The sequence below is a fragment of the Phoxinus phoxinus genome (assembly GCF_949152265.1).
Source record: "Phoxinus phoxinus genome assembly, chromosome: 15".
Lineage (NCBI taxonomy): Eukaryota > Metazoa > Chordata > Actinopteri > Cypriniformes > Leuciscidae > Phoxinus > Phoxinus phoxinus.
In genome coordinates, this window is record NC_136890.1 from 33,321,202 (window position 1) to 33,348,630 (window position 27,429).

The following is a 27,429-nucleotide window of genomic DNA, read 5'->3' on the forward strand; positions in this document are numbered from 1 at the left end:
TGTGAGTGTGTGTGAGAGTGTGTGAGAGTGTGTGAGAGTGTGTGAGAGTGTGTGAGAGTGTGTGAGAGTGTGTGAGAGTGTGTGAGAGTGTGTGAGAGTGTGTGAGAGTGTGTGAGAGTGTGTGAGAGTGTGTGAGTGTGTGTGAGTGTGAGTGTGTGTGAGTGTGTGTGTGTGTGTGTGTGTGTGTGTGTGTGTGAGAGAGTGTGTGAGAGTGTGTGAGAGAGTGTGTGAGAGTGTGTGAGAGTGTGTGAGAGTGTGTGAGAGTGTGTGAGAGTGTGTGTGTGTGAGTGTGTGAGTGTGTGAGTGTGTGTGTGTGTGTGAGTGTGTGTGTGTGTGTGAGTGTGTGTGTGAGTTGTGAGTGTGAGTGTGAGTGTGTGATTGTGTGAGTGTGTGTGAGTGTGTGTGAGTGTGTGTGAGTGTGTGTGAGTGTGTGTGAGTGTGAGTGTGTGTGAGTGATACATTCTCAATATTTAATCTGTGATATGTACATTTCAGATTATTAAAGTGTGTGTTTGCGCAGGCACTGCTCTCTCGCGGTGATCAACGCTCTGGCTAATATCGCGGCTAACCTGCAGGGGGAGCCGCTGGAGGACGAGCTGCTGGTGAATCTGCTGGAGCTGTTCGTTCAGCTCGGCCTCGAGGGCAAGAGAGCCAGCGAGCGCGCCAGTGACAAGGGCCCGGCGCTCAAAGTCAGTGTGTGTTTGATGCTCTGGCGACTCTCACGCCGCGAGCACACTGTGCGGTTTATTATCGTCCTTTACGATTGCTGCTTATCAGGCTGTACGAACATGTCTCTGTAAGCCATGTCACACTGTAAGATCTCATAAATGTCAGACGACAGTGTTAAAAACGGACGCACGCAAGAACTTGTCCGGAGTTTTACATCATCAATCAATAGGCGCGTTTCCATTACAGATTTGCGCAAAAACAAATTGCGATTTTATTTTTATTTTTCCTTCTAAATGTTGACAAAAACTATTGCAAATGATTTTGTGCGACTAATGCTGCGCTCACACCAAACGCCAATAGAGCGTCTGGCGCGAGTGATTTCAATGTTAAGTCAATGTTAACTTAACGATTACGCACGAATGAGGCGTTTAGCGCGGCGTGGTAGACGCGAATTCACCTCATTCGCGCGTCCAGTTCACACAAATGAGGCGAATTGAGCGCCTGGCGCCTCTAGCGTCTGCAAAGTCCCGAAAATTATCTTATTAACTCTTTCCCTGCCAGCGTTTTTGATAATTTTCACAAACATGGCCCCCAGAATATATTGTTGTATGAATATAAGAACATGCAATATATCAAAATAAAAGAACAGAGCCTCTGGTTTAAAAAAACATTTTATTCTAGCTTCATGCATATTTTTTTTAAATCAACTCTTGAATAATGTGGGTAAGTTTGATCAAAATGCCTGTTTACGGCTTCATGCGTTTTCTCTGATCGGACAGACCAGTTTTGTTTTAGCAAACCAGATTATCCGATCAGAAAAACTGAATTGACCATGTGTAAAAAGGCCCCCCAAAAAAGCAACATTTTGAACATAAGCTGAGAAAATCACGTTTTTGTCAGAGACTTCACAGTCCTGTAACTCGTCCTGGGTCAACATTTCATTCAGTGACATCAGGCAGTTTTGATTTATATGCGGTTTAATGTTGATGATCGTGTTATTTTACATATGCGTAAGCAGTGGTTAAATTGGGCCGGGGCTCAGCCTCAGATTTTAGCGCTTGTTCCTGCTTATTTCCCGCTTGTGTTTAGATCCGGAGAGTCTGTACTCTTTCAGAAGATGTTATAGCGCTCCCTGAACACAGATCAGTGGGGGGGAAAGAGTTAAAAGGAGGTTTCTAGGTTTCAGTCGCTCTAGAATGATGTTGTAATTTACTTTTTTTTTTTTTTTTCTTCGCTAGGCGTCCAGCAGTGCTGGCAATCTAGGTGTCCTCATCCCTGTAATCGCTGTGGTAAGATACACAGACAGACACACACACACACTCTCGCACACAGACAGACACACACACACTCCCGCACACAGACAGACACACACACACTCTCGCACACAGACAGACACACACACACTCTCGCACACAGACAGACACACACACACTCTCGCACACAGACAGACACACACACACTCTCGCACACAGACAGACACACACACACTCTCGCACACAGACAGACACACACACACTCTCGCACACAGACAGACACACACACACTCTCGCACACAGACAGACACACACACACACTCTCGCACACAGACAGACACACACACACACTCTCGCACACAGACAGACACACACACACTCTCGCACACAGACAGACACACACACACTCTCGCACACAGACAGACACACACACAGACACACACACACTCTCGCACACACACACACACTCGCACACACACTCTCGCACACACACACACTCGCACACAGACACACAGACACACACACACACACACTCGCAGACAGACAGACGCGCACACACTCGCACACAGACGCACGCACACAGACAGACACACACACTTGCACACACACAGACACACATTCTCACAAACTCACACACACATACTCACACTAACACATTTACTCTCTCTCTCTCTCTCTGTCTCTCTCTCTCTCACACACACACACACAATTATAATAATATTATAAATAATATAAAATTATACTATAAATTATAATATTATTGTAATATTTAAATGCCAAAGAAAACCTTTAAATATTAGAATTGTAATATTTTTCTAGAGTTGTTTTAGATCACTAAATAGTCAGAGTTGTTGATCACATTAAGATGAAAATATACAGTAAGTAGCAACATTTTATGGGCCTTCTTCACATCTTATATAATATGCAAATGTTCACGGAAGGGAAGAATGTTTTCCTTAAATGATTTATGAGCTCTGAGGACAAGCACGCGTTTGAAGATCAAAGAATAAATTTGCCGAAAGCATAAAAATAACTAATCAAAGATTTTGTCTACATAAAATTAGATTAGATCTTGCTCTGGTTGTCTTGAGATCCTGCGTTGTGTTACAAAAAAAAAGGCCTTGTTGGATTCTTCATGTCCAAAAATCGTAATTGGGTCTTGAGCGTCTGTGGACTTTAACTTTCCTGACAAATATTTACTTGGCTTGCAAAATGTTCTGAATGTTGTTGGTGTACTCGAGCGCTGTTTTTATTCAGCCTTTGAACAGATTACTTCAATAAACTAGTCCTCTGATGCATTTTATTTTCAACAACATGTTCTGCCTCCAAAACACACAGACGTTTATCATTTAATGAGCTTACAGGCTTGGTCAGAATTATTGGCACCCTTGATGAATATGAACTAAGAAGCATGTGAAAATAAATTGCATTAAACAATTGAAAATGGAGGAAAAATCTCATTATGAATTATCAATTTTTTCTCTAATACACATTAGCCACAATTAAAGGGATAGTTCACTTTAAAATTAAAATGAAGTCATCATAAACTCACCCTCAAGTTATTTCAAACCTGTATGAATTTCTTTCTTCTGCTGAACACAAAGGAAGATATTTTAAAGGATGTCAGTAACCAAACATTTGGACCCCATTGACTTCCATAGTATTTTTTTTCCCTACTATGGAAGTCAATGGGACCAGTTAACTGTCAGGTTACCGACATTCTTCAAAATATCTTCCTTTGTGTTCAGCAGAGGAAAGAAATTCATACAGGTTTGAAATAACTTGAGGGTGAGTATATGATGACAGAATTTTCATTTTAAAGTGAACTATCCCTTTAAGGGCAAATCCCTAAAGTTGCATTTACACCCTTGTCTTCTATCATGCCTGAGTTTGGAGATCAGAGATCATTCCTCCACTTCAGTTTTCACAGCAGAGCCTTCATTTTGTGCTCAGTGACCCATTTGTGTGTTGTTTTAATGTTTGTTTTGGATCATTGTCCTGATGGAAAATCCAACTATGGCCCATTATACGATTTCTAGCAGAGGTTTTGATTTTATATCTGTTGTATTTGCTAGCATCCATAATAACATGTATCTGAAAAAGAAGTCCAGGACCTCCAGCAAAAAAAAAGGCCCACAACATTAAAGATCCAGCGGTATCCAGTGGGCATGAGGGACTTTCTATCCCTGTGTGCTCCGGGTTTTGCTGCCAAAAAGCTCTTTCTGACCCCAAGACTCAACTAATTTCTGAAATTCTCCATCTGTGATCATTTGAGAGTCTTTGGACACTCAAACTTTCCTCCTCGCGGTGCATTAGGACGATATAGACACACGTCCCTTTCCAGGCAGATTTGTAACATTTAATGTTGATTGGAACTTCTTAATTATTGCCCTGAGACATGAGAATTTTCTTACCGCCATTTTATATTTTGTGAAGCTCAACAATCTTTTGCTGCACATCAGATTTATATTCTTTGATTTTAGTCATTGTGTGATGGAGGATTAAGGGAATTTGGCCTTTTGTGTTTTCTCATGTTTATACTCCTGTGGAACAGGAAGTCATGGCTGGATAATTTCATGTTCCTAGTCAACATGGTGTGCTAATTTTTTAAAAATATGAATTGGAATATACTTCAGAAATATTGTAATCATAAGAATGTATAGCCAATAATTGTGGCCAATGTGCATTAGAGAGATTTTTTTTTTACTTCAATAAATGGTTAGATTTTTGCAAAAAAATAATAATGAAAGATCAGAAGGATAAACAATGCAGATTTATTTTCATGGCCATTTTTGGTCATATTTACAAGGGGTGCCAATAATTCTGACCACGTCTGCATTACTTTACAAAACTCAATTTACTTGATAAACAAACACAACCATCATTCTTATCTGCTTTATATCTGTCTACTATTATTATATATTATTATAATTTTTTTGACTAACTTTTTATAGTTTCATTTCTATACAGTGATGCGTTGGCCGTTGCATGGCTGTACTGTGTTAGTGTGTCTGATTAACTCTGTGACGGGTCTACCACACGTCCCATGAACACCACGCAGCCTGTGCGGTGCTCGTAGATTAGGAAGAGGAAGGGCCGGTCCACCACGAAACGCGTCTGTGTTGATAAAGGCATGAACCCGACCTGTGTCAATGCTGCGGCCTCTGTACCTTCCTCATTCACTGTAATGGTGCCCTGATGCTTAAACTGAGAGAGAGAAGAGATTACAGGAATGAAGGGTGCAATGAAAGGTCAAAGAGATTAACTAGGCGTAGGCGAACTAAAGTGCTCTCAACATTCCTGTGTCTTAACATCTTGTGATGCATATTTAATTCAAAGTCAGGCTTATGTGCAGTAAGATGCAAGATATGTGAAACAATCTATGAGTTGCGTGTCACGTGTCAGTCGTTCAATTACCCAGTTGATGATGACCTTCTCGGAGGTCATCGGGGAGAAGTCGCCCTTCTCCGTGAACAGGTCCGTCAGGCCCATTTCCTTCAGGTGCTCAATCAAGTCATAGTTCTGCTCCAGTTTAAACCGAGGGAAAACCACCTCACGAGTCCTGCCCGAGACCAGCACACAAAGAGAAGTTTGATTGTTAGAATACAACTGAAGAATGATTTAGCCAATTAGGACGTGTTCCTGGATTTACATTTTTTTCAAATCATCATAATCGAACTGTCTGAACATAACGTACCACTAATAGTCTGAACATAATGTACAGCGCTTTATACAATACCGATTGTTAAAAAAAAGCAGCTTTACAGTGATAAACGTGACAAGGATCAATGATGCTCTTCAATTCTGCTCTATAGCATCTCTAGAATAGACTATAGTGTCATTTTTCAGTCAAGTCCTCCTCATTTATATAGTGCTTTTAACAATGTAGATTGTTTCAAAGCAGCTTTACAGCTGTTTTTTTTTTTTTAATACGTATATTTTAAGGTAACATAAATTGTTTTGGCTTTATAGTGGTTCTTGAATAAAGATATTTTCCAGCTAAAGTTAGTTTTGATTGATTCACTTCCGTCGAACTGATCATTAGTTATTAAATTAGGGGCCGCTAAGACGACACCGTTCTCTCTACACAGACTTTAAATGCGAACCTGTGAGAAACACTGATGACGCTCACGTGCGCATCAAGAATTAATTCTATAGTTATGTGCGTTTGAATATGTGCGCAGGTTTGTTGTTCCCTACAAACCAAGCCTTAACAAACTACTTTTCTTTCCTATAAATTGATACAGAATTTTATTTTATCACAGTCAGTTCTGTTCAATAACTGTGTAAAGTTAATCAATTATGATGAGAGATCCATTCAGCTATAAGCAGCTATATAGAAGTCGTTATTCAACGTTATTCAACAGTTCAGTTCAATAAGTGTCGGATGTAAAATTCAAGTCTAATCCGCTATAAAGCAGCTCTGCAAGCAGTGGTTTCATCATTCAGTTCAAGCTTTGTTCTCAGTCTGTAGTGTCAGTGAAGTCAGATCAATAATAGTACTGAATATTATTGAAATCAAAGGAAAATAATTGGTTAAGAATGATTGGTTTAGAACTAAACCTAAACTTAAAGGTACAATATGTAAGATTTTTATAATAAAATATCCCAAAATCACTTGCACAGTGTGATATATTTCCTGCAGTTGTGTACTTACAATATCCCAAAAGTTCCCAAAGATTTTTAATTTCAGAGATATTCCAATTTTAAATAATGACCCGTCCCTGTTCACTGTCGCCTGTCAATGACGTAATATCCGCGTTATCCCTTGGTTTCCGCTCGTACTGCCGTAGTAACCATGGCGACAGACGAGTACAACAGCGTTACGTCTAGCGGCGCTCACGCTGTTGTTGTTTCGTTCAAACATTATGGACCATGGCAAGCAGACTTTGGGACAAAAGGAGAACTAAAGCGAGGATCAATATCAGCGTGGCGTTTTCGAGACGCCGAGAGTTAGCGTCCGCGACTAACTTCCACACGACAGAGACGCCGAGAGCTAGCGTCCGCGACTAACTTCCACACGACAGAGACGCCGAGAGCTAGCGTCCGCGACTAACTTCCACTCGACAGAGACGCCGAGAGCTAGCGTCCGCGACTAACTTCCACACGACAGAGACGCCGAGAGCTAGCGTCCGCGACTAACTTCCACTCGACAGAGACGCCGAGAGCTAGCGTCCGCGACTAACTTCCACTCGACAGAGACGCCGAGAGCTAGCGTCCGCGACTAACTTCCACTCGACAGAGACGCCGAGAGCTAGCGTCCGCGACTAACTTCCACTCGACAGAGACGCCGAGAGCTAGCGTCCACGACTAACTTCCACTCGACAGAGACGCCGAGAGCTTGCGTCCGCGACTAACTTCCACTCGACAGAGACGCCGAGAGCTAGCGTCCGCGACTAACTTCCACTCGACAGAGACGCCGAGAGCTAGCGTCCACGACTAACTTCCACTCGACAGAGACGGCGAGAGCTAGCGTCCGCGACTAACTTCCACTCGACAGAGACGCCGAGAGCTAGCGTCCACGACTAACTTCCACTCGACAGAGACGCCGAGAGCTAGCGTCCACGACTAACTTCCACTCGACAGAGACGCCGAGAGCTAGCGTCCACGACTAACTTCCACTCGACAGAGACGCCGAGAGCTTGCGTCCACGACTAACTTCCACTCGACAGAGACGCCGAGAGCTTGCGTCCACGACTAACTTCCACTCGACAGAGACGCCGAGAGCTAGCGTCCGCGGCTAACTTCCACTCGACAGAGACGCCGAGAGCTAGCGTCCGCGACTAACTTCCACTCGACAGAGACGCCGAGAGCTAGCGTCCACGACTAACTTCCACTCGACAGAGACGCCGAGAGCTAGCGTCCACGACTAACTTCCACTCGACAGAGACGCCGAGAGCTAGCGTCCACGACTAACTTCCACTCGACAGAGACGCCGAGAGCTAGCGTCCACGACTAACTTCCACTCGACAGAGACGCCAAGAGCTAGCGTCCGCGACTAACTTCCACTCGACAGAGACGCCGAGAGCTAGCGTCCACGACTAACTTCCACTCGACAGAGACGCCGAGAGCTAGCGTCCACGACTAACTTCCACTCGACAGAGACGCCAAGAGCTAGCGTCCACGACTAACTTCCACTCGACAGAGACGCCGAGAGCTAGCGTCCACGACTAACTTCCACTCGACAGAGACGCCGAGAGCTAGCGTCCGCGACTAACTTCCACTCGACAGAGACGCTGAGAGCTAGCGTCCACGTCGGGTACGTTAGTTTGGCAGAATGAAATGTCCTCATTCCTTTATATCCGCAGGACTCGCGTGTGGCGCTGATATCTGTCTCTCATTAGCACTCGCGCTCTGCTTCACATCACTGTCAGGATACAAACATCAATTTATTCACTCATCCATAAACATTATTAGATCATTCGGCATGACGACAAGTTTCATAATTCTGCTTATGAGTCATCAACCTACGCCTTTGTTATTGTAAGAGGTTAGCGACCCCTAGCGGTGAAAAAATTACATATTGTAGCTTTAACCCTAGAATCTGAGTGTTATTCCAGGACCAACAATAGTTCGGATCCTACTTTGTTCAGCACTTCGAGTGATTGACTCAATGACATTAAAGTGCCTTGCAGACTTGTCAGGTCAGGCGAGTTTTTCTATGGCGTTTACCGGTTGGTCATGTTGTTAAGCCACTTGCTGATCAGGGTTGGGGAGATCTCCTGCTCCAGGGATCTCATTCCCGAGAGCTTCTGAGGAACGGCGATGAGCATGCTGATGTTCCCGGTGTAGGGAAGCTGAAGTATGTCGCAGTTGAGCTCGTGGTCGGCCGCCGCCAGGTAACTGCCTTTGTTCTGCATCATGGGAACGCGCACCTGCTTTTTCTCATTGACACGGAATTGCCGGTAGTGTGTCTGTTCCTTCGGGAACTTCTGCTCCCACGTACCTGCATTTGTTGAGGCAGTGAAAACATGACATTGTGGTGTTATTTGTGAGCTGCATGTAATATTATTTTTTAATATTATTATACGACTTTGACTATTTAACTATTTTTCTATCTTTGCAGGGTGCATTAAAAAGCATTAAAAGTCATTAAATGGATTTTGCGAAAATTAAGGCCTTAAATGTCATTAAAAAGCATTACATGTTAATCCTACAGGCATTAAAAATGTTGATAGTTTTGAAGAAAATGTTATATTATCAATGTATTTCAACATAGCCTTCATAGTTAATAATTTTAATTTGCTGTCGCAAAATATGTACGTTAGTGTGATAAACACGCGGAACCAGTTTGGTAATTGCAATTTTGGTATAGTTTCATTATTGCATCGTCAAACTGAATAGTTGCAATTCAGAATTTAGGACAGGTCTATTTAAAAAACAAAACACTATATATATATATATATATATATATGCATGTGTGTATGTATATATGTGTGGTTTGCGTATATATACGAGGTTATGAAAATATGAAAAATAAAATGTATAAACATGAATATGTATAAAATATGGCATTACATTTTTTTAAATTGCATTAAAAAAGACATTAAAAAGCATGAATTAAACTGAATAGTTGCAATTCAGAATTTGGGACAGGTCTATATAAAAAAACTATTTTATATATATGTGTGTGTGGTTTGCGTATATATATGAGGTTATGGCATAAAAATAAATAGATGTATAAACATGAATATGCATAAAATATGGCATTACATTTTTTAAAAATGGCATTAAAAAGGCATTAAAAAGCATTAAATGTAATTTGAAGATAACTGCAGAAACCCTGCTTTGACTATTTTTGACTTGACTTTTGACTTCTAATGTTTAAAGTAGGGCTGTCCAATCGTGCTCATGGGGGACCACTTTCCAGCAGAGTTTGGCTCCAGCTCTAATTTAACACCTGAACAGCTAATCAAGGTCTTTAGGATCACTAGAAACTTCTGGGCAAGTGTGTTGGTAATGAAGTCTGCAGGAAGGTAGCCCTCCGTGAGCAGGGTTGGCTTCTTTGATCTACAAGTTTCCCTGTTGAAAAGACAAAACAATTGTTCTGGTTTATGGTTGTTTGGTGCAAGTTAGCATAGCTATGAGGTTCGCCAGCAAAACTTATTGTAGCCAATAGCGGCTTGCGCACCGGGTAGTTATAGCAGGGAATTTAGTAGGGACTAACCAATATGATAATATCCAGTGACACTGATTTGTCCCTAGCAATAATTTAGTTCAAAAAATTTAATATATTTTATGTAACCACTGTTAGCATAGTTTGGCACTATTGCACTATGACCGGAGTAAAGTTAAGTTTCTTGTTAAACTGCCTCCTTGTCTTTGTTAGTTAGCCTACCTGTAACATTACAGAATGAATAAATCAACGTATTATTAAGGTCAATATAGACTAAAAACCTTAATACATTATCCTATTAATTTCCTTATTCTTGAGATTCTGGGTCCCCACCAATCTCGAAATCAAACCTACGCCCTTGAGTTATAGGAACTTAGTTATAGGAGCTAGTCACCAGGGTGGTTCCCCGAGAACTAAATGTTCCCCTTGGGAAATATTACTCATTGCATTCGCACTGGCAGTAGATACTCTGAAGTGACATATTTAAGCGTTGCATTCAATGACGTCAACAACTGGAGAATCGAGGACGTCGTGATCGGTGCTGTGTTTTTGTTGTGTGTCGTGGGATTTGTGATAATGGAGATGGACTGTAGACGTACAAGTTATGCGAGGGAAAGAGCAAAAAGGAGGACGAAATCTCCTTGCGGTGGTAGTTCCTATTGTGCTGGGTTAAACCCTACTCTGAGGTAGCATTTGTTCCCCAAAATGCGTTCCTAGAATTAAATTCGTTCCCAGTTCCTGCAGTGCGAACACACCAAACAGTGGGAACTTCCACTATTAGTTCAAGAAACTATGAAAAGGTTCCTCCGGTGCGAAAGCCCCTATTGAGGCTGGTTAACCAGGTTCACAAGAAAGACGATGCTTGTTTGACCAGCCCAGTAGCAACACGGACGTCTTGCTGATTAACTTAGAGAAGATTCTGGTCAATTCAGTCGGTTTAATGAAATGTTGCATTCAATGGTAGTACACAAATTTCACATAGTGCACGATTATTTGCTTTAGGATTGATTGCTGATTATTAGGGGTGTAGCGGTTCACAAAATTCAAGGTTCGATACACGACACAGTGGTGTCACGGTTCGGCTTGTTTTTCGATACAGTAAAAAGAAAGAAATCCCAGAGAAATTTCCTTGATTTTTAATTTATTTAAAAAATATATATTCTTTTTTTTTTCTTTTTCCTACATCTTGAAAATTTGAGTTTTATAAATGGGGTAATCCTTGAAGGATGAACAAATAATGTTTTGGTCATCACATTAAAAATAACATTATATTATAATATTTGAGTTTTGAAGTGCTGGAAAAAGCATTTCACTATTCTAGCCAAACGTCCATGGTTACAGTTAGCGTTACTACATTAAATCCACGGTGAATGTTGCTGATCTGTAGACTTAAAGCTTATCTAGTTCATTCACGGTACAATGTTTCTTCTGGTTTCCATTCAGCGTTTGATCTAATAGAGATCTACGGTTAACAACGGAGAAATTTGAATGCTTCTCACTAGATCTCGCTAGCCTGGCTCCGCCCTCCTACGTACTTCCGCTCAATTTTCATTTTCCTTCAGTACTACGTCTGGGATTGCGATATATTCTTGTGTTTTCTCCAGTCAATTTTTTTGCAGGTCCAATCAGCGAACAGAGGGAGTGTCTGAGAACGATGACGTTGAGGTCGTGCGCTAGTTTGAGTCGTCATACGTCACGCCCAAACGTTAGCGATTGGTTATACCAGATCCAGAGCGGCTCTAGGCAGATCCAGATCCAAAAGTTTTAAACTTCAACAGAGTACCCGCCTACAAGGAAGGTAACGCTTGTCAATGGAGAGAGACCAGAGTCTCTGTACAAATTAAATGTACGAGAGTCTGGTAGAACCAGGCTAAGATCTCGTAGCGAATTCAAATGCTTTCTTTACTGGATCTCTTAGCACTGTGTAGTAACAGTGTCGCTTGATCAAGATCGGCTCGCGCTCACATTGGTCCAAACTGATAAACGGTCTGTGAAGCACGAAATAATGAGTAGCGCAGTTTCGTTCCGCTTGTTGGGCAACGTTGTGTTGTCAGCGCGACTGCTAACAACATTTTGGTCGCACCGAATCGTTCGGTTTGTAATGTGTACCGAACCGAAAGCCTCGTACCGAACGGTTCAATACGAATACGTGTGTCGTCGTTACACCCCTACCGACTATACAAATGAATGGGGTAAAGAGTTAGGCTATGTTTACACGGAAACGATTTGAAGAGAAAACGCAAAAGTGGCGTTGCGTTATCACTTTTTATTCTGCGTTTAGACCAGCGTTATTGGGGGGAAATCTGCGTGCATATGGTGACGCAAAAGTGTGTGAAATTGGATGTAGTGTGCACTCCAGACGGCTAGGTGGCGATGTGGAGCACTGAAAGTGAAAGAGACGCTGACACAGTTTGTCATGTTTAATACGGTAAAGCCGCTGCTTTAACCCTCGGCGCTCTTCGCGTGTCGCTCAATAATGACAGATTTTTTTTTTTGGTCAATGAAATTAATGCTATATTTTAGTTTGATAATGTTTTGTTATTTTCCTGTACTGGCGCATGCCTGTGACGTAAACGCGTACGCGATGCCTTCACTGTCTAGCAGACTTTTGCGTTTTTACCGTTTTTACCCTTTAGACGGGAACGCGATGGAGCGTTTTTAAGATTTCCACTCTGGAGGGTGGTTTCACTTTTTTGAGTTTTTAAGCCCCAAAAACGCCGTTGCCGTGTAAACGAAAGGCACATCTAATAAAATATTTTTACGTTTTTACCCGCGAGCGTTCTCGGGTAAACAGGGCCTTGGTCTTACTAAAGAGTTTCAGACTTTATGTCTTGACCACCAGAATGAGCTTGAATTGGTTCACCTTTGAAGTAGAGGTAGTTCAGGAGCATCACTGCCATGTTGGGGTCGACGCTCTTCAGCGGTTCCTTTATCAGGCCTTTGGTGATTTTCTGAATGCGTTGGTTGGCCTTCACAAGGAACGCCGGGTCGGCAAAATCCACAGACTGAGGCTCGGCGAAGTAGTACGTCTTTGCGTCGGCGCGGAAAGCCTCCTGTACTTGGACGTTGCGTTTCACGTACAGGTCATTAACGGAGCGCAAAGTGTAGCCGAAGTTTCGTCTGAAGAGCCTGTGTGTGAGTTTGCGGAAAAGCTTGTGCACGGTCGAGTTATCGTAATGTGCGCTGGCGTTGACAAATTCGTCAAATCCGAGAGTTTGGTAGAGTTGTTCCTGAGTGGTCGGTCCGGCTCCCAGAGCCATCATTCCCATCGCGATGGAGATCCCGACAGGAGCAAGAAGAATGTTGTCCGTCTGGTTAAGTCGATTGCGCAGTTTCCGATAAAGCCGAAACCCGAAGCGACCGTTGACGACGTTGATTCGCTGGAGGCGCGTTTGCCCGTGGAAGAGCCGCAACAGACGCGCTCGCCGTATCTTGGGGTCACTAGGCTCCAAGAGGTCAAGGTCAGGAGCAGGCGTGGAGATCTCATCTATGTGATCGCCTTCGCTGTAGTCATCCTCACCCTCCGCCAAGATCTTATCGAAGTCCAAGTAGTCTTCATCTTCCAGTCCCTCCAGAGGGAGGTCGTTCGTGACCGTGTTTTCCCGATGGTAGTCCAACGGGATGGACTCGATGTCTGTGTTCCCTCCACCTGGAGAAAGTCCACGGGCGTCCACCAACTTTTCCTTCTCACTTCCAGCAAAGTGTGAACCGAGGTCTTTGACCCCAGCCTGAGCGGGGCTACTCAAGAGAGAGGCTACGACTATAACTTGAAAGATCCACATCCTATGAAAAACACATGGGAATATTGAACGATTGACAGATATTACACTCGGAAATCTAACACTCGATGCTCATCCAGGGCCGTAACCCCCATAGACACTAATGGAGACACCCAATAGTGATTTTCAATTATTCTTAAAGCTTTTGCTTACTTTCTTAGCTTGATCTCTGAAATATTACACCAGTGTCTTATGAAATCTTCCAGTCTTTTATGCTAGTTTGAGCTTCTTACCTGCTCTTTCCTTCGGGAATCTCTCTGTTTGTGTGTATGTGGACGTCCGTTTGTGGATTCGATCCCCAGCTGGACTTTGAAGTGGCTCTCTTCACTGATCAAACAGTAGCGAGTTCAAACATTCCTCACATCTGACTTCTTTAACCCTTGACATGCACTCCGGCCATTAATTCTAGGTGCAAATTACTACAGATATGCTGTGAATATCCTCTTAGGACTTATATTAACCCAGTTAAATGACATATTGTTTCCTCATTACATTTAATACAGTTAAATATCAGGATTAACCCGGTTTCATTGTAAGAAAAGGTTTTTGATGTGATTTGCGAACTGACTGTGCTTATTGCATATTTACCCTGTAAGTTTATAGATTTAATTTAACATGGGCTAATCTCCTAATGGATCAAATAAGGTTAATTTAATCTTGCTTTGGAAAAACTGACATGTATGAATAGAGAAAAGGAAATGTTTTTAATGATATGGACTCCCTTTTTATAATTTATCAAATCCCTGATGTGATAAGTTACTGATACTGTATTGATCATTGTAACAATGTATTTTTTTTACTTTATTTTTTAAAATGTTATTTATTTAATTGTATGATTATTACTTTTAAGTGTTTTTATTATTAAAAAAATGTTTACCTTTAAAAAAAAAGAAAAAAAGAACAGTGACAGCCCAGTGTTTTTTGGTAGAATATAATTTTTCTAAAGAACTACCATTTAACATTGAACTAAATATTTGATAATTTTTTTGAAGTATTTAATTTGCTGTTTAATTTCACACAGCTGACCCGCCGATTGCCCGCCATTACGGAGGCCAAACCCCGCCTGCAGAAGCTCTTTAGAGATTTCTGGCTCTACTCTGTGGTCATGGGTTTTGCTGTGGAAGGATCTGGTAAGGAAATAAAATCATCACCATCACTGACAGCATTTTAAGACAACACGTCGACTTTTTGTGACTTTATCTTATTCCCCGTATCCCCCAGAGTTAGATAAGTCCACACACACCCTTCTCATCTCCGCGCGTGCCGTAACTCTGTCTGACGCACCCACCGCTAGCCTAGCTTAGCACAAAGACTGGAGGTAAACGGCTACAGCTCACTCCACAGAAGTAGCAGTGCTTCGCCTTCTGAGAATATAGTTCCCAGTATGTATACGGTTAGAAGATGGCTGTCTCTCATGTGACTTTGTTATATGTACACGCTGTGACTATACAAATCACAACATGTAAATAGGAAAATGTTGGTGTTATTTTGTCACTTATTGGGAGCAGAATGCTAGCTGGAGCCATTTACCTCCAGTCTTTGTGCTAAGCTAGGCTAGCGATGAGTGCGTCAGACAGAGTTACGGCACGCACGGAGATGAGAAGTGTATGTGTGGACTTATCTAACTCTGGGGGATACAGGGAATAAGCTAAAGTCGGCGTGTTCCTTTTAAACATGAATTCTCCATGTACACAATCAGCGCGTTCTCTAGCAGGATTTCCACAGAAGTGTGTGTTTGCCTGTGTTTTAGGTCTGTGGCCTGAGGAATGGTATGAGGGAGTGTGTGAAATCGCCACTAAATCCCCGCTGCTCACGTTCCCCAGTGGAGAACCGCTGCGTTCAGAGCTACAGTACAACTCGGCACTGAAGAACGACACGGTCACTCCGGTATCCAAGCGCTCTCACTCTCTCAGTGTTGTTTTACAGCTGTGTTGAGTATATAAATTACTGTTAACTCTCACAGTAAGTGAAAAGTTGGAAATGTAATATATGTACACATATGAAATATACATATATTAAATATCCACATATATAAATATATATATATGCCCATATATAAAACCTATTAGAAAATGGAACAATTGACATATAAAACCAGCCCATATATTTTATGTATGTATAATAGTGTTTTTTTTATATACATATATATTTGTTTTACGTATTTGTTTTGTTTTTATGAGCTGGTCAAGAAGAGGTAAAATAATAATAAATACGTAATACATTTTATTTATAAAAGATTCGAAAATGAGAAATGTGGATATGTAGACTTGATCTGTAGACTTGAAATAAATAGTTAAGTAGTAAATAGTTTGGCATATATAAATTAAACATATCGGTGACATATATGTCAAAACATACAGTATCATATAAATAATAATCATATACATCATATTAATATATGTCAATATACTCATTTAATATGGCAAATTTATATATGTTAAAAACCTATATCAACATATATGTAGAGATATATGCGATAGCAATATATTGTCTTATATTTAGCATACATGACTTCGTCACTAGCGATATAGGGACATATATGTCATGTATTACATTTCCGTGTGGGGTGTGTCGCTGTGCATCGTATAAGACATGAATTATTCCTCAAATAATTTGTCTTGTTGAGGAGAGTTACTTTACTAAGTTCTCTGGCTTTGTATATTATGAATATACAAATATATACTTTTTTGACTAATTGCTTTTGTTTCTAAGTAGCTTTTGGATTAAAGTGTCTCTAAATGCATAAATGCATTTAGAGACACTACTGTTTGACCAAACTGATGAATTTCACCTGCTGGGGGACAAAACAAATTAAAAATTTACTTATTTGATATAACTCTCCTAAGTTTTTACAAAAAAAAAAGAAAAAGAAAAAAAGGTTTAATTAGCATTTTTTGGAGGAGTTAACGGGATGCCATTCACTGAACATGCAACGTGTTGAAGTTATGTAGCACACTACTGTTTGACACTTGCATACTGTGGTGCAAAAGTTCATTTATTTCAGTAATTTAACTTAAAAGGTGAAACTAATATATTATATAGACTCATTACATGCAAAGTGAGATATTTCAAGCCTTTATTTGTTATAAGTTTGATGATTATGGCTTACAGATTAAGTTCAAAATTAGAATATTGTGAAAAGGTTTTCATAATCTGTAAGCCATAATCATCAAAATTATAACAAATAAAGGCTTGAAATATCTCACTTTGCATGTAATGAGTCTATATAATATATTAGTTTCACCTTTTAAGTTGAATTACTGAAATAAATGAACTTTTGCATGATATAAAATTTTCCCATTCTGCAAAGCCCTTGTTTGTTATATAAAATGTTCCTTCCTGTGAAGGCGGAGTTGAGTGAACTGCGCAGCACCATCATTAATTTGTTGGATCCGTCGCCTGAAGCCGCCGCCCTCATCAATAAACTGGACTTCGCCATGTGCACGTACCTGCTGTCCGTCTACCGGCTGGAGTATATGAGGTCAGAGACGCTTGAGCTTTCTGTTTTCAGTCTTTCTGACTTTCTTTAGAACGGCTCACCTCATTATCCACCTTCTTCCTCGCCTCATTTGCACAAACAATGGGAGTCATTTCCGTCAACTGTAAACAATCAGCGAAAGGTTCGCTCTGAACGCAATAATAAGCACTTAATACATTCACCATGGATTTAACGTAGTAACGCTGACTGTAACTTTGGTGTTGTGGCAGAAATAGTCAAATTTTACATTATTTATTTCATGGTTTGTGCAACCTTTTGAGAGTGAAATTCAATCACTTTTCAAGGGCTTCACACTTTTTCCAACACTTTAAACCTAACTTTAAAATAAAGTTTAAAGCTGTAGGAACACTAACACTTCATAGCAAACAAACACTTTAATTTGAAGAAAAAAAGACATGAAATGATCACTATATCCAGTAGATGGCAGCACAGGACCACTTATTGACTTATCAGCCATTTCCACTCCCTAATATAGAAACATGTTATATAGTATTTGTCAGAGGTGGGTAGTAACGAAGTACATTTACTTCGTTACATTTACTTGAGTATTTTTTGGGAAAAATTGTACTTTTAAGAGTAGATTTAAATGTGGGTACTTTTTACTTTTACTCGAGTACATTTCTAATAAAAAAACGGTACTTTTACTTCGTTACGTTGAGCGATGTTCCTCTCGTTACTTTATTTTAATGCAATACGTGTTGTTAAATGCGTAGTTTATTCCAAGCGCGCTGTATCTATTTTCTGGGCATGAGCGATGCTCAATTCACAAATGAATCACTCTTTTGAGTCGATTCTGTTCAAAGACTTCATCAAACAAGTGGGCAGATCTGTCTAAATCGGTTCGCGAATCAGTTTGTATATCTGTTCAGTTTCCTGCACGCACTGAATCGTCTGAAGCGCTTTCAATTCACACTCGACTCGGAGTCGTAACAGGAAGATTTAAGAACATCAAGAGCGTTGGATGAAGTGGCTGTGGACCTACAGTACAGTCAAATGAACGCAAATCTGCAAATGCATCATTTTTGCCAGCGATGAAGATCTCTATTATCTTCGTATGCTGAGGACGATATATCCTGTGGAATATCGTTCCACAGGACGATATTCGATTTAATTTCATTCAGGTAATACATTTTACAACCAAACAGATTATTACGATATGATAGCACTACTTCAAAGTATGACATTACCCGTTTTTTTTGGACATATACACTTTATACAATAAATAAGCTACCATTGTCCACATATGAAATGAACACCCGCCATCCCGCGGTAATGTGTGTGTATTGCGCAGTCGCGTGCGAACTCAACTTGAAAACGAATGCCTTTGCCTGCCTTAGACACTGTTGACCAGTTTAAACATGCTTGCAGAAATATACATTTGATTACATTTTGGAGAACAGACAGAAGAAGATCCGTCGATGTGCGTTTGATCGTCGTTTGTGTTCAGATGTTCAGTAGCGGTCAGCGCGAGCACATGTGAAGAGTTTTAACTCTTTCTTCTCTGTGTCAATGTTTCCCTTTACATGCCTTTAAATGCAAAACTCTGCAGATACACTATATTTCGACATTGTCTAATAATCCAACTGTAGTTGTATAAGTTACTATTATACAAACCAAAGGACAGGCAATGATTTTCGGGCTACAGATGGCAGAAATAATGCTTGTCTCTTCTGTTTTTGTGGCAAAGATAGCCTATCTAATTATGATAATAATAGTCATTTAAATAAAAAATATCTAAATAATATCATGTTTTATATATATCATAGTATATATAGGCCTATGATCCGAAGTAACTAACTATAGCTACTTGAGTAGTTTTCTCATTGGATACTTTTCTCATTGGATACTAATTATGATAATAATAGTCATTTAAATAAAAAATATCTAAATAATATCATGTTTTATATATATATCATATATATCGGCCTATGATCCGAAGTAACTAGTAACTAACTACTTGAGTAGTTTTCTCATTGGATACTTTTTTACTCTTACTCAAGTAACTATTAAGATTGTTACTTTTACTTTTACTTTGAGTAAATATTTCTAGAAGTACTTGTACTTTTACTTGAGTACAGTTTTTGGATACTCTACCCACCTCTGGTATTTGTTATTATTATATAGTAACAAAGTCTTATGGAAAAACAACTTTTCTTCAAATTGTGATTGAGTTACGCAGAACAAGTAAAGAAGCGCTCCTTTTATACTCACTGAAGCTGTCGGTCAGTTCAGTATGATACTATAGAAGAACAATGGTACATTTAATACGAGTAGAGTATTTACATTACATTTTTGCATGTTACTTTTGTTAATAAAAGTTAATTTTAATTAAAGTTATGTGATTTAAATTTCCAGTAAACAAACATGTAATATTATTAGTAACTGCACTTGTTGATGCAAAACAATAGTCATTTTATGATTAAATTACCGTGTGTGTGTGTGTGTGTGTGTGTGTGTGTGTGTGTGTGTGTGTGTGTGTGTGACCCATCTCTCTTTGTTCTGTCTCTCTCTCAGGATGTTGCACTCGAACGATGCCGACCGCTTCCAGGTGATGTTCAGATACTTCGAGGACAAAGCCATCCAGAAAGACAAATCGGGTCAGAAACTCAACAGAATTTAAAATGGTTGATTTAAATAAATTCTAAATGTTTTACCACAAGAAGTAAAGCATGTGTAAAAATCTAGTTGCAGTTATTCAATGCATGTCTTCCACACTGTTTTATAACTAAATGAACGTGAAAAGAATCATATTTATTAATGTACATTTTTATGTACCAATATTATAAACGGCAATATTTACCTACATTGTTTTACCAGAACATTTTTATATGAGAAATACGACACTCTTAAGAATTATATATATATGAACAGGTGTTAATTACAGTAAGGTTCTATAAATGTGATTTTACATATTGTTGTTATATTTTACTTAATTATACATATTAGAGTTTTGACTTAATTCGTTGAAATTGAACTGGTTTGTGGAAATCAATAAATGGAAACTCTAACACTGTTATTGAATCTCTTTCAGAAAACAAATGATCATGAAACTAGTTTAATCACATGATCTTTAGGAAACTTTAAACTTTAATCCATAATAGTAATTGAACTTAAAAGGTGAAACTAATATATTATATAGACTCATTACATGCAAAGTGAGATATTTCAAGCCTTTAATTGTTATAATTTTATGATTATGGCTTACAGCTTATGAAAACCTTTTCACAATACTGTGTACACAATACTGAAATAAATACACAATACTGAAATAAATGAACTTTTGCACCATATTCTCATTTTCCGAGTTGTGAATATTCAGTACATCACACAGCCCTAGTTGTGACGTGCTCGGCCTCTCTCTCTCCTCCAGGCATGATGCAGTGTGTGATCTGTGTCGGTGATAAAGTCTTTGATGTTTTCCTGCAGATGATGGCTGAGAAAGTGAGTATTTGAAGGATCTCTGAATGCAGGATTGATCGCTCATTATTGATAATGGCGGTGTGTTGTGTTTCAGGCCAAGACTAAAGAGCACGAGGAGGAGCTTGAGCGGCATGCTCAGTTCCTATTGGTCAACTTTAACCACACCCACAAGCGGATCCGCAGAGTTGCTGATAAATACCTCTCAGGACTCGCCGAAACGTAAACTTTGACTTTCTGCCAAACGCTATTGAGCTCCCTAACTAGACAGCATCACTTATGATGTAAACTCAACCATTTCACCCAATATTTGAGTATTCCTTGGAGTTTTTGTGGTTTTGTTATGATTATTACATGATTACAAAATTGTAATGAGAATCGATTATGAATCTGTTATCAACAAAAGAGTTATTGGGTCTCCCTGCAGTTTTACTCCCAAATAAAAGAAATGTAGACCGACATAAATATTAGTATTGTAATTTTAGTGTTGTTCTGTAAAATCAAATTATTATTATTTAAAATTATTATTATTATTAAATATATAATTTTTGTTTAGTATTTTTATTACATTAGTATCATTGCTATAGTAAAATATTATTTTTTTCATTTGTAATAATGATTTATTATAATTTAATAATAATAATGTATTCATAATAATATGATTAATTAATACATGTAATATTCCTATTTGTTTCTCTCACACAAAAACAAACTAAAAGCTCAAATCTATCAAATTACTGTTTGTCCTCTATATAGATGTAATAATAATATTAATAATTATATAAAAAATGATGCTGATTATCATTATTCACTATCTTTTTAGTATTTTTATTGCAGTAGTATTATTGCTATAATAAAATATGTATTTATGAATTTAATTATATACATTTAATAATACAAAAACTATTTTTAGTTGTATTACTGCTATAGTAAAATATGTATTTATTTAAATGTATTAATTTAATAATAATAATACAACTTTTATTTTGATTACATTAGTATTTAATAATAATATATATAAAGAATATTTTTAGTAGTATTACTGCTATAGTAAAATATGTATTTAATTGTATTAATTTAATAATAATTGATTTTCATTTATTTAATTGTAATAATAATAATAACAATAAAATATATATATATTTTTTTATTACAGTAGTATTACTGCTATAGTAAAATATTTGTTTATTGATTTAATTGTAATAATAATAATATATATATATATATATATATATGTGTATTATTATTATTATTATTTTTATTACAGCAGTATTACTGCTATAGTAAAATATTGATTGCTTGAACACAATCTGTGAAACCGCTGTGTCGTCTAGGTTTCCGCACCTGTTGTGGAGTGGGAGAGTTTTGAAGACCATGTTGGACATCCTGCAGACTCTGTCTCTGTCCCTGAGTGCCGTCAGTACAACACAACACACACACACACACACACGTGACCGATACACACTCTCACATGTCAATCACTTACCCTGACCTCCTGTTAAACAGGACATCCACAAAGACCAGCCGTACTACGACATTCCCGACACCCCGTACAGAATAACGGTCCCGGACACGCATGAGGCGCGAGAGGTGAGACGAGCCTGAGACGAGAATGTACTCGCGATCGAGTCCGGTGTTCTGACGTGTTGTTTGTTGTCCAGAGCATCGTGAAGGACTTTGCCGCTCGCTGTGGAGAGATCTTGAAGGAGGCCATGAAGTGGGCCGCCTCCGTTACCAAGTCTCATCTCCAGGTGAGCTCAAGTCACACACTATACACTGGGCTGGATGACACACACTATACACTGGGCTGGATGACACACACTATACACTAGGCTGGATGACACACACTATACACTGGGCTGGATGACACACACTATACACTGGGCTGGATGACACGCACTATACACTAGGCTGGATGACACACACTATACACTGGGCTGGATGACACACACTATACACTAGGCTGGATGACACACACTATACACTGGGCTGGATGACACACACTATACACTGGGCTGGATGACACACACTATACACTGGGCTGGATGACATACACTATACACTGGGCTGGATGACACACACTATACACTGGGCTGGATGACACACACTATACACTGGGCTGGATGACACACACTATACACTGGGCTGGATGACACACACTATACACTGGGCTGGATGACACACACTATACACTGGGCTGGATGACACACACTATACACTGGCCTGGATGACACACACTATACACTGGGCTGGATGACACACACTATACACTGGGCTGGATGACACACACTATACACTGGGCTGGATCGTATTTAACCCATTTGTGCCGGATGCTGCGCGCCGAAACATTATATCTACCGCCGGTTACTGCGTTGCGCAACTCTGAACCTCCTGCCGGCTGCTGCGTAGCGCAGCATTTTGTATTCGTCATACTTTTAATGACACGTGCAGCATATAACGCACTGTCATAGGTTCAAATACACACGAGGTGGGTCTTGTTGAGTTTTCAAAGACCACGTGACCACCCAAATGTACTGTGGTTCGCTGAAAATCACGTCAATCAATCAGACATACACGCGCATTTGTTTTGGATTTTTGAAGACGCGAGTGCGAAAATGGCAACGACAGAAGAGGATTTTGACAGCGAGGGCAGTGACATTGACTTGGAAGATAGTGAGGAGTTTGGAAGATAGTGAGGAGTTTAGTGAGAAGTTTTGCACCTTCCTCTGCACCGCGAGTGCTTCATGTACCAAATGTACCACGTCGTTCGTCACAAATGATTTGATCTGACTCTTGTCTGTCTCTCTCTCTGTGTGTGTGTGTGTGTGTGTGTGTGTGTGTGCGTGTGTGTGTGTGCGCGTGTGTGTGCGTGTATGTATGTGTGCGTGCGTGCGTGTGTGTGTGCGTGCGCGTCTATCTGTGCGAGGATAATGCTGATAAAGCCAAAGAGGAGAGATTTGAGCCATGGAGCTCAGAGACTGATACTCTTCCCAGTTCCTCCTCAGGACTTTCCCCACCTCTCTCTGATAACAAGATGCCTTGTTCAGTGTGTTGGCATGTTTAAAATGTTATTTGTTATATTTTATATAATTGATTTATATATATAAAAAAAAAAATTTCTTCCCCATATGATTTTGAGAATTTTTTGAAAAATGTGTTGTTATGTTAGTGCTAAGGGAGCATGTTTTAATCAAACCTGTGATTCTTACCTTCAAAATGTATTTTATTTCATGTTTCTAAGTGCTACAGAGGCTTAGATATTCAGGTTTTGGTAGACGTAGACAATTCGTAGTATTTTTTCAGAAAACCCTCAGGAGATAAGGACATTTATCCTAGAATAACATAGGTTTTTATAGGCGTTTTTAGCAGGCGTTTTAGGAGTAAATGGGTTAACTTCGAATCGAGCTCAATCGGACAAATTTAAGTGTTTACATGAAGGCTTTTCTGTCTGATTGAGCTGTCAATCTGATTACTAATGGATTATTAATAATGGATTATTTGGTTGCATGCAAACGTGTTGAATTGGCTTTTTTTTCTCTTAAAAAAGTGAAGGTAGGGGGCGCCATATTCCTATTTTGCCGTGAGTCACGACACAAATCAACACAATGCCAAATGATTTTGTCTCATTATAAACAGTGGAAACGAGTGGATCTCTGAGGCACTGTGAGTGAGTGAGTGGAGGCGGGGCTCATTTGCATATTCATAGAACTGCGTATACTAAATGAGGCAAGGCTGTCGAGTTACATTTAAGGGATTTTAAGGCATGAATACATTTTTTTCAAGGATAAAACATTTAAATATGTATTTTGGTGATCAATGAATGATCAGATGAATATTGGGGATAAAATGATTGACTACAGCGGGACTTTGACTTTGTGTTGATGCGTTTATAAACTGCTGTTGCAGCATCTCATCATCATTTTATTTATGTAAAAAACAAGCTCTCCCTCTTCTGTAGCAGAAGGATCTGTGGGTAATATTAGCACCAGAAATAGTTTACCATCTGGTGTACTTTGGCAAACTATTTGATGTGAATAGACGCAGTGTTAGTTTTAATCATCCTAAATTGGAAACCAGTCAGCTGTAGTGATACTGTGGTATTTGAACATCAGGTACAGTAAATAAAAAGGTTTATGTTAATCATGACTGTTCAAAAGTTTGGGGTCGTATGAATTTTTCATGTTTTTGTCTTCTGCTCACCAAGGCTATCAAAAATACAGTAAAACTGAAATATTATTTTCTATGTGAATATATTTTTGAACTGATTTATTCCTGTGATCCTGGAGTATTTAGTGTCACGTGATCATTGTAATATGCTGATTTGCTGATCAAGAAACATTTCTGATTATTATCGATGTTGAAAACGGTTGTGCTGGTCCCTGTGATGTGTGTGTGTGTGTGTGTGTGTGTGTGTGTGTGTGTGTGTGTCTGTCTCAGGAGTATCTGAACAAGCATCAGAACTGGCTGTCGGGTTTGTCTCAGCACACGGGTCTGGCGATGGCTACCGAGAGCATCCTCAGCTTCGCGGGATACAACCGGCAAAGCACGACGCTGGGGGTGAGAACACACACACACACACACACACGTCACACACACACACAGTCTCACACACACAGTCTCTCACAAACACACGTCACACACACACAGTCCCTCTCACAAACACACGTCACACACAGTCCCTCTCACAAACACACGTCACACACACACAGTCCCTCTCACAAACAGACGTCACACACACAGACCCTCTCACAAACACACGTCACACACACAGACCCTCTCACAAACACACGTCAAACACACATAGTCCCTCTCACAAACACACGTCAAACACACATAGTCCCTCTCACAAACACATGTCACACACACACATTCCCTCTCACAAACACACCTCACACACACACAGTCCCTCTCACAAACACACCTCACACACACACAGTCCCTCTCACAAACACACCTCACACACACACAGTCCCTCTCACAAACACACCTCACACACACACAGTCCCTCTCACAAACACACCTCACACACACACAGTCCCTCTCACAAACACACGTCACACACACACAGTCCCTCTCACAAACACACGTCACACACACACAGTCCCTCTCACAAACACACCTCACACACACACAGTCCCTCTCACAAACACACGTCACACACACACAGTCCCTCTCACAAACACACGTCACACACACACAGTCCCTCTCACAAACACACGTCACACACACACACGTCACACACACACAGTCCCTCTCACAAACACACGTCACACACACACAGTCCCTCTCACAAACACACGTCACACACACACAGAGTCCCTCTCACAAACACACGTCACACACACAGTCCTTCTCAGAAACACACGTCACACACACACAGAGTCCCTCTCACAAACACACGTCACACACACAGTCCTTCTCACAAACACACGTCACACACACACAGTCCCTCTCACAAACACACGTCACACACACACAGTCCCTCTCACACACACAGTCCCTCTCACAAACACACGTCACACACACAGTCCCTCTCACAAACACACGTCACACACACAGTCTCTCACACACACACGTCACACACACAGTCCCTCTCACAAACACACGTCACACACACACACACACACACACACAGTCCCGCTCACACACACACAGTCCCGCTCACAAACACACGTCTCACACACACACACACGTCACACACAAACACACAGTCCCTCTCACAAACACACGTCACACACAAACACAGTCCCGCTCACACACACACAGTCCCTCTCACAAACACACGTCACACAAACACACACACACAAACACACACACACACAGTCCCGCTCACACACACACGTGCCGACAGTAACCGATGCTGTGCTCTTATGCTAGATGGTAACTGAGGTTGTTGGGCAGATTAAGGTAAGGCGGTGCCCAGTCTTTAAAATAAAAACATCAATCATTTTAGAAAGAAGATTTACGCCACATGCTCAATACATATTGAAATCACTAAATTCAAAAACTGATTGACAGAACATCTGAATATAATGTGAACATGATCATATTTCACCGATTATGCATGTCGTCAGTTTTATTTATATAGCTCTTTTCATAATGCACATTGTTTCAAAGCAGCTTTGAAGATAATATTTGCAGTAATAATGTATTAAATATTGTCTTTTAGCAGTTAGTGCATACAGCAATTTATTATGTGAATTTTACATTGAGCCTATGACCTGCTACATTTACTATAGTGTTCAGTATAACACTGTATGATGTACTGTATCCCACAATGCACTGCACATTTGACCTTAATGTGGACTATAATGCATTATAAACATGAATTTCTGTAAAGAAGATTCTTAGAAACGGTGTGTGTCTTGTGAAATTGTGCTTTTCACAGTCCTTAAAACTAACCAGATATTTCTGACCGGATATTAACTAAAATGTGAGATGATATAGTGATGATTCCCATAGTAACACTTTATGAATATTCATAAGCACTGCTGTGTTCATGTTATGCCTGTTATTTTGGTCTTTGTTTTGTGTTTTTTTTAAACGTGTTGTTTTTTGCATGGTATGCGCTCTGATGTGATTGTCCAGCATGTTTGCGTATCATTTGTCATTCTCTTTGTTTGTGCCGTTACATCATTGCGTCTCTGCTAACTCATCTGTGTGTGCGCTGTGATTGGTTGGCCCTGGGTTTGGTGG

At 40.0% G+C, this 27,429-nt stretch overlaps 2 protein-coding genes across 4 annotated transcripts in view; one reads left to right on the forward strand and one right to left on the reverse strand.

The window, feature by feature from the left end:
• The window catches only part of pi4kab (phosphatidylinositol 4-kinase, catalytic, alpha b), an 82,963-nt gene that overhangs the window by 23,735 nt on the left and 31,799 nt on the right, over window positions 1–27,429 (forward strand). For all 3 annotated transcript variants that reach the window (XR_013800426.1, XM_079637207.1, XM_079637208.1), the window contains exons 18-29: window positions 521–689; window positions 1,908–1,958; window positions 14,839–14,947; window positions 15,568–15,704; window positions 17,165–17,298; window positions 19,831–19,913; window positions 20,687–20,757; window positions 20,831–20,955; window positions 22,068–22,149; window positions 22,240–22,323; window positions 22,395–22,484; window positions 25,171–25,290. Coding sequence is in view for 2 of the 3 variants with exons in the window: in XM_079637207.1 (XP_079493333.1) it covers window positions 521–689; window positions 1,908–1,958; window positions 14,839–14,947; window positions 15,568–15,704; window positions 17,165–17,298; window positions 19,831–19,913; window positions 20,687–20,757; window positions 20,831–20,955; window positions 22,068–22,149; window positions 22,240–22,323; window positions 22,395–22,484; window positions 25,171–25,290 (1,255 nt within the window). In the remaining variant the exon portion in view is untranslated. The remainder of the gene's footprint in view (window positions 1–520; window positions 690–1,907; window positions 1,959–14,838; window positions 14,948–15,567; window positions 15,705–17,164; window positions 17,299–19,830; window positions 19,914–20,686; window positions 20,758–20,830; window positions 20,956–22,067; window positions 22,150–22,239; window positions 22,324–22,394; window positions 22,485–25,170; window positions 25,291–27,429) is intronic.
• On the reverse strand, window positions 4,628–14,148 carry serpind1 (serpin peptidase inhibitor, clade D (heparin cofactor), member 1). The gene is made up of 5 exons (XM_079637210.1): window positions 14,051–14,148; window positions 12,902–13,821; window positions 8,595–8,868; window positions 5,340–5,484; window positions 4,628–5,129 (listed from the first exon to the last, which is right to left on the reverse strand). The coding sequence occupies exons 2-5, from the start codon at window positions 13,818–13,820 to the stop codon at window positions 4,938–4,940; spliced, it is 1,530 nt and encodes a 509-aa protein (XP_079493336.1). The 5' UTR covers window position 13,821; window positions 14,051–14,148; the 3' UTR covers window positions 4,628–4,937.